This window comes from Rhagoletis pomonella, unplaced genomic scaffold (genome assembly GCF_013731165.1).
Source record: "Rhagoletis pomonella isolate Grant_MI unplaced genomic scaffold, Rhpom_1.0 Rhpom_scaffold_00010, whole genome shotgun sequence".
NCBI lineage: Eukaryota > Metazoa > Arthropoda > Insecta > Diptera > Tephritidae > Rhagoletis > Rhagoletis pomonella.
In genome coordinates this window covers 25,381,143-25,389,645 of record NW_023458564.1, presented here as the reverse complement: position 1 = coordinate 25,389,645, position 8,503 = coordinate 25,381,143, and the positions used below count along the sequence as shown (strand labels likewise).

The 8,503-nt window shown below is 47.0% G+C and overlaps 1 protein-coding gene across 1 annotated transcript in view; it reads right to left on the bottom strand.

Moving 5' to 3' along the window:
- Positions 1–1,335: 1,335 nt before the first annotated feature.
- LOC118746564 overlaps positions 1,336–8,503 on the bottom strand; it is a 224,357-nt gene continuing 217,189 nt past the window's right edge. Inside the window, exon 3 of the mRNA XM_036480407.1 lies at positions 1,336–7,805. Within this exon, the coding sequence (XP_036336300.1) occupies positions 1,336–7,805 (6,470 nt within the window). The remainder of the gene's footprint in view (positions 7,806–8,503) is intronic.

Below are 8,503 nucleotides of genomic sequence, written 5' to 3'. Positions count from 1 at the left end.
AAGTCTAAGTGCGGCTGAAGCCGAACATAAAATACCCGTCGCAAGTATTCAATATAGTTTTCACCCCTATTTCTAACAAGTTCAATGGTATGTTCAGTTATACTTAACGAGATAAACTTATAATATTACTTCTTTTCAAGTATCAATTTTGAGTAAATTAGCGTCTTTTAATTTCGAAATATTGAGGTTTCAAGCATTTCGGAAATTTACCGTTATATGAAAAATGGAAGTAAATTTAGTCCGATCTCAATAACTTTTAACACTTTGCTTTTTTATGTGGCAAGCGAAATAATCGTACCAAGCTTGGTACAAATTGATTGAAAAGTTACCGAGATATACTACCTGGTCATAAGTTGGCAGTGCCACGCCCATTTTCCAAAATTTTATCATAAACGTGCTTTTTGCTAAAGAATTATTGCAAACATCAATTTTGAATAAATTAGCTTCTGTATTTACTGATTTATCGAAGATTTTGTAGTTCTCTAAATTACCGTTATATAGGATGCGAGCGTGGTTATTGTCCGATTCAAAAAAAAAATTCAGCTATATGCAATGCTGTACGAAGGCCAAGAACTGTACCAGGCTTGGGAGAAATTGGTGTAGCGGTTACCAATATATACACATGTAATCTTAAGTGGGCGTGCCTACGCCCATTTTCCAAAAATTTATAATATTCTTCTTTTTCGTCTAAAAATCATTGTAAATTTTTAATTTTCAGTGAATAAGCTTCAGTAGTTACTAAAATGTCGCAGTTCTCGTATTTCTGAAAACTACCGTTATATGGGAAGTAGGCGTGGTTACCGTCCGTTTTCGCCCATTTCCATCAATACCAACCTACCTTGGGTAAAGGGCAACCTATATACTAAATTTCGCTGAGATATCTCAATTTTTGCTCGAGTTATCGTGTACGCGGACGGACGGGCGGACGGGCGGACGGGCGGACGGACGGACAGACAGACATGGCTTAATCGACTTGTCTTTTCATTCTAATCATTTATCTATACATTTCTATATCTATATTTAACTCGATTCGATTTTGCTGTTACAAACAACAACAACAACAAAGTTATATCATTTAATGTTGAGCCGAATTTTTACGAAAACGTTGAAATATTTTTTTAAAATACCATCTTTTTTTTTAAATCACAAGAATTTACTATAAATTAAATCTCAAAATTGCTGGCTGCAACAATAAGAAGCACATCAGAAAGAGACAAGCACTGAAAAGAAGAAATCTGGCATACGTGCAACACTTGGCTGCCATCACGTGCAACACATATCATTGGCACAACGTAGCACAACAACACTGCAACAACACAACAACAAATTATTTTCTCATATGTAATACCAACAGCACATACCTTCAATGGTGATGTACGGACGCGGTGAAACATTATCGAACGAACGATTAATTATGCCACTCTCACGTGGCAATGTGGTGCACTGATGATGCAACATCGCAGCTGGATCCCCGATTACATCCCGGCTTTGTAGCTGACTGCTATTGGCGGGTGCAACTTCCTGTTGCTGATATCCATTTTGATGCGCTGGCTGGGCGCAGGACTCATGCAATTGAGCCGGTACTCGCAATTTCCCCGTTGCGGTGGAGGCTAAATCAGTTACGCTGCTGTCAGCTATTAAGTGTGCTTGTGTGTGTGTTGTTTTGTGAGTCTGTGTTTGTTTGGCTGTTGTTTCTGACTCGACATCGTGCGACTTGTTCACAGGCATTGCACGTATATTTTGTGCTGATGATGAAGACGTTGGCGATGATGAAGCAGCTGGTGTGGAAGAAAGAGTTGTTTTTTGTGTTGCTGTTGTAACTGTTCGAGTTTTGTTTTTTATTGGCTGCTCATCATGACCGCCGTCATTGTCATCCTCCGCGCTGGCCTCTGCATCAGCAAAATGCGTGACCGCGCTGTGCGTGAGTGCATTGCCCATTTCAATTTGCTTGGGTAGCACAACAATGCGCTGTTGCTGCTCGATGATAGGCGCACGCACCAACAAACCAACATTGTGACCCTCCAACTGCGGCACAAATTCGGCTAAATTCGTACTCGCATCGGTACTGGCGCCAATTGCTGCAGCTTCTTCCAACTGCATGCGTTTTGCGGCACCACTATCTACATCAGCGGCAGCATGACTTTCAGCAGCTTCATCAATCAATTCGGTAATGTCAAGCGGATTGAGTCCAAAAGGCGAAGCTGCATGCTTGGGCGGATGAGGTTCAATTAATGCAGCCGGGTATTTGCGTGTGGGTGAGCGACTGCCACGTGTTGGGTACGGACTCGAGGAGCGACTACGAGAGCCGCTGCGATGTGGCTGCTGTGCGGAGGTGCGTGTGCGTTCGCTTCCATTTGATTGAGCTGGGGACAAGCGCGAAGTCGTTGATTGCTGTTTGAATGACTGCAGCGGCGATGCATGCGACTGATTGTTTTCACTTACTGCTGCCGCTTTTGTCTTTGTTGTATGGCTAACTGCATCAATTTGCACTTCATTGTCCCTCTTTTGTTTCTCTTGCGTATAAGAAGTGGCGGACGTGAGCGCAGTACGTTCGCTCAAAACCTTTTGTGGCACATCTACCAACGTCTGCCATGCCAGTTGCTGTTTAAATATGGGGCTTGGTATCTCGTAGGTGGCTTTGTATGTGTCGAAGGTGTCCTCCTGCTGCGGCACATTTGTACCAGCGTCCTTTTGTGCCTGGATGTGCAGTTTTAATTTGCCACGCTGCCCAGTTATAACTCGTTCGTTGCGCTTCTCATCGGATGTAGTTTTGTTTAGTTTTGTCTCTTCTTTCGGCACCTTTTGTGCTGCCAATGCTGCTGCTGCGACCGCTGCTGCCGCCACAGTGCTGCGCGCTGATTTGGTGTCTACCGAGCTTTCCGTTGACTGTGCACCCTGTTGGCTGCATAATTTTCGCTTACTTTTCATTATTGGCACACTTGCTGATTGCTGTTGACTTAGTTGTTGACTAACACAGCCGGCTGCTTGCTGTTGTTCCTCAACTAAGTCAGTTCGCAGGCAATCTTGATTTGAGGTTTTGTTTTCAACGCCAATTTTAAGCTGATTGTTGGCCGCTTCTTCACGCTCGCCTGGTGCTTGCTCTCCATGCGGTTGTTGCTGCTTTGCAGGCTTGTGCTTTTCTTCCAGCTCCTCCGTGGTCGCATCCTGCTGCAGCACATCAATCACCTGTTCGACCAGCTGCTCCTGCGATTGATGCGTAGAAATATAACCGGTAACCACATTTTTGCATAACTCTTTTGGCAAGCTGCCCGCACGGAGTGGTGGTGTTGGCAATACCGGTGTCTGGGAAGCCTGCTGTGATTGCTTTAGCCGGTGCAGTTGCTGCTCCTGCTGTAGTCGTACGTGCTGCTGTTGTCTTTGCAGTGACTCATCCAAGCAACGGTGGGATTCGGGTTCGAGCTGTAAATCTCCCCCTTTATCTGCTAGCATTGCAGCTGTTTGTGCTGTGGTTTTGCTTGTCGTTGAATCTTTCCCTTCCACTGCAATGGCAGTTGTGCGTCGTCTTGGTACAGGTGTGGTGGGTGCAGATTGCGTTGTGGTTGCTGCAGGTTTATCTTTGGGTCTTAGGGCGCCGACAGCCCAACTTTCCCGTAGTAGTTTAGCTGGCTCAACCTGCTGATTTGGTTGTTGTTTTTGTGATTGCTCATCACTCTGTTCTTGCTGCTTCATTGATGTTGCTGCGGTTGTCTTTGCTATTGCCGGTGTTGGCATGTTGTGCTGCACTTGGGCTAGTTGCTCATAATTGGCTACGACATCGACCACATGCTCAGGGGCGGCAACTGATTTTCCGCCTTCAGCCACTGCCTTATCACCAATTTTTGTTTGAATTGCGTCACCAGATTTTATATTACTATCTCCCTGTCCTGCCGTCCTTTTGCCGCTGCGCTCACTTGCCGCACACTGTATGTTCTCGAAATTTCCATTTTCATTTGGCTTAACCACTTCGGCATTGGTTTCAATATCTTCCAGCTCAGAAATGTCATTACGACTGATGTTATCTGTAGCACGCTCGCAATTATCGCTGTCATCAATTTTGTCATTTACCACAGCAATCTCATCGGTAACATTTGGCAGCTTATCGTCCTCTTCAATTTCAATTAGGACGATATTTGTTGGTTTGCGCCCAGCAGCTACACTCACATCGTCAAGATTTTCCAATATTGTCACACGTTTGGGCCAAGTTGCCGTGGGCGCAAAGTGATGTTCGACAGTCAACAACTGCAGCGCATTACCCGCATCTAGCGCGTCAGGGGTGGCTGTGGGTACCGCAATCAAGCGTCGCATCAACGGCTGTAGCACGCTGCCGCCTTCAACGGCGGTATCTACTTGCCTCACTGAGCTCAGTGGCACATGCTTGGCAGCTAGTTTAGCCACTTTGCTTTTCGGCTCTACACTATCCACCTTTATGTCGGACAAATCCTGCAGTGCCTGCTCAACCACAGGCATATTTTCGAGTACAACAGGGCGTATGAGTGTTGCCGTTACCGGCGTATTGTCAGCCGCGGCGTCAAGCACATGCAGCGCCTGTTTTGGTAGCAACTGGCGGGCAAGTGTTTGCAGCGGACTTTCCAGTGGCGGCAGTGCGGTTGTTGCAGCTTGTTGATCTAATGGCTGAGATGGTTTGCGTTGTGTTTCTATTTCTTGCAGTATTGCACGTGGCTGTTGCACGGCCTGCTGTCCTTTGTCACCTGGCTGCTCAGCCTCGTGTTTTTGTAGCGGTAAGCTGCGATTAAGCGCCAATTTTGCATTCTCCATATAAGCGTCAATCTGTCTAAGGTGTTCTGCTATAGATTGCTGAAAGAGTCCATATTTCGCCTCGAGCGCCGCGATTTCGACTGCATTTTCCTCTTGTTGCGCTGTTGCTGACACTGCCAATAGTTCTGATATTGGCTTTGGCGCTGGCGCTTTCGAAATCACCGCTGTGGGCATTGTTATGCGCTGTTGCCTGTCCAATGCCTTCTGCTGCTGCTGCTGCTGCTGCCCTTTCAACGCATTGCTGCTCATTTCCCACTCATTTCCATCAACACAGTTTCGTTGCTTGTCACTTGCGGATATACCGGATTTCAATGGTTCTGTTGTTGTTGCCTTCTCCAATCTTGGTGTGACCGGATTTTCACACTCATCAGGCGTCTCTCCAAAGGGACCATACAAGTACTCACCATCAGTGTAGTAAATGCCACGAGGGCGCTCGAGCCGCGTTTTCTGTTGGCTTCGCTGTGCCACTGTTGCATGGATTTTACTTTTGGCAACTTCATTTTCGTTGGCTTTTGCAGCCGTTCTTAGTGGCTTTTGTGGTTGGCGATTACGCAGTCCTGTTCTGTGGCTGGATTGATGCCCTGCGCCTGATTGTAGGCCAGCGGTATTGTATGTGGGCGTTTGGGTGGCATGTGTGGTGCACTCTATTTGATGTGCTTTATTTGACACTGCCGCAAATGTATCCATTTTATTGGCACTATCGTCGCGCTGGTTATTAATATTTTTGGCACTGCTTGCAGCGCCAGCGGTTGACTGCCTTAAATTTTCATTAGTGGTCGCAAAGTTGCCGCTGCAAAAGCCCGTTGCTGCCGCTGTTGGCATTTTCAATAAACTACTGTGTTCCGCTGCTTGTTTGTGCGCCATTTGCCTTGGTGTACTGGCAATGGTGCGCGATGAGCTGCGTTGAGTGACTGGTGGCGATGGTGGTGTTGGGGTTGTTTGCTTCATAGCGTCCGTTGATCGCGCTATGGGCTTCTCCAGCTCTCGCCGCGTTACTATACCCGCTTTGAGGTTCTGAGGCTGATCGCCCGCACCCCATTGCTTTAACATCTCCTCCGTCGGTGAGGGGACTATGGTAATGGCGGCTGGTATGTATGCCACCGTGCGGTCCTCCAAATCTATAGAACGTAAGTAGATGCATGCATCATCGTAGAGTTGGTCTGCACTAACGGTACTTAGGTTGCGACGCGGCGTGGTCATGTCCGGTGTGACATTGTCCTGCTCTACCTCGATAGGTATGATGCGCGCTGTGTGTGGTGCGTGTTGCCTCATGTTATTTTCACTGCTACTACGATGTTCCTGTTTTAGTTGATCCTGCTGTTTCTGATGTAATTGCTTTTGAGTGCCTTGTACTTCAAATGTGCGCGCTGAGCCCGCATCACCAATTTTACACCTTGTCGTAGGTGTTTCCGCCTGCGTCGCTTCTTTCGCAGCTTGTGGCGTTGGTGGCAGTGGTATGTGCTCCAGATCGCTAGCCTGCCGCGCTTTAATTGACTCTGCGGCCGAATTTTTTTCGCCCATTGCGTATATGCGCGACGCGTTTTGTTTCTCTGCGGCTGCTACTGCTTTAGCTCGCAAATCACGCTTGTCACCGGCAGCCATGACGCCCCTATCGTTGCGATAACTAGCAGCCGCATCAGGCCCTTCATCAGCGTCCATGTCATTGTAACAAATTTTTATTTCTGTAGCCAATTTAATAGCGCGCCGCTGTACCCGTGGTGATATGCCACCACCCGATTTTGATGAATTGCCCGTTGGTGCTGTTGGTTTTGTCACTGCAGCTCGACCACTGCCAGCGGCAGAGTCCTGGCTATTACATGCCATTATATTGACTTCCGTGACGCTATTCGCTGGTGTAATACGCGCTGCGGGACTGTTGCCACTACTTCCTCCTCCGCCGAAGCGTGGTTTCAGTGGTGGTAACTGTTCGCGTCTACGCTGTTGCTGCGTGCGGCCCCGATCTAGCGATTGTGATTGTCGATTATTATTGATGCCGGTTTTTGTAGTATTTTCTGTGGCGGTGATTTGTTGCTGCGCCGCCGTGGCTGCGGCAATATTGTCATAACTGTGCCATTTTTTAGGTGCGCCACCCTCACGACGCGCTAATTGTTCGAAGTAGTAGCAACGTGGCTCTACCAGCCCGACATTCACGTCAGCCGCTTTGGTTTCGGGTGCGGAGAAGCCACGCGCCACCGGCGTATTATAGTCATCTACATCATCGTAGTCGTTGTTAGTGTTGGCGACATTAGTCAGTGCTTCGCCATCCACATCCTTGTTCATGGCTGCAGGCCAGCTAGTTTTTTTTGTGTCGCTAAAAGATTCTGCAGCCGCATTGACCGATGATGTATTGGCCATGTTATTGTGCACATTTGTCAATGTTTGTTGCGTCGCACCAGTGCCAATAGTGCAGACGTTGGCGCGCGTCTCGCGGGAGCTATCGGCGACACGCGCTGATTTATTTGTCGCATTTTTTTGAACCTTTTGCTTTTGCGATTGCAATTGCTCCATTTTATTGCGTTGCCGCAACTCGGTGGGCGTCGGTTCAATTATTCGCGTGGGACTATTGAATTTCTCACGTATCGCATCGATGCCATGCCGCTTACAAACGCTCTCCGCAAAGTGTACGGAATTGTTGTTGCAGATGCTGCAGCTAGTGCTCCTGGTCTGCTGGTCTTTCGAAGAACTGCGTGAATGTGTGAGTGATTGCGTTCCATCCCGGCGCGCTGCCACATAGCCACTCCGCACATCGACTACCGCTCCCTGCACTGCGTAATCACTGCTCGGAGGCGGCCAGCTGTGGTCGCGTTTATGTAAATTCCTGCGTGTGGCAAGACGATTTATCTTCAATACGGTATCACGGTCGACGGTGATGTCGTGCTGATGGTACAGGTACTGCGTTTTGATTTGTTCCAACTGCTGTTGGTGCACCGGTGTGTGCAAGGCTTGTTCGTAGTACTGCTGATAGTAGTCCGAATCCGGAGGGTGGAGTCGACGCTGCCGTGGGCGACTCTGCCGTTGACAAGCAACGTCTGTTGGGGTGGAGCGTGTTGCCGGTTCACATGGACATGTTTTTTGTTTTTTTTTTTGTATCAAATGTTTTGTTTTGTTTAGCAGTGTAGGTTGCCAGTCGTTATAGTTGGTCATTTGTTGTTGATTGTTAGCATTTGATTTGAATATTTGTGAAATTGTAGTTAAGTTGTTGTCGTTAGCGTTATTGTGATTTTTCATTCATCAGTGTTGTTGTGGTCGTGGTTTTTGTTGTTGAGGAACAATCACGCACACGCAAAAAGAATAGACTGGTATTAATTTTTATGCTTGGTATATGCAGAAAAATATTCTACTTTTTCATTGTGACAAATTACACAATTAACATTAAAAATTGCTTGCGGAAAAATTCCACTTTGGATGGATGTGACATTAAGGACATTTGGAATTTTAAAGCATCGCCTTTAATTTGTACATGTAACAGTCAAGTTGCTAGTTAATGTTAATGATATTTGGACAACATCGTTTTCATAATAGGGGTCACGACAATAACGGTTTTCGCATCAACAAAAAAGGAATTGATCCTGACGGGATTTATATCCTGACGGCAGCAACACGGAGCGCTGGGGATGGGGCTTAAGTATTGTTATGTAAGTCTCCGTTGACGTGCCCTGCACAGCAGAAATAAACCAAAAGAATACTGGGTATCGGTTTGAAGTTTACTTTTTCTCATCCAAAGGCC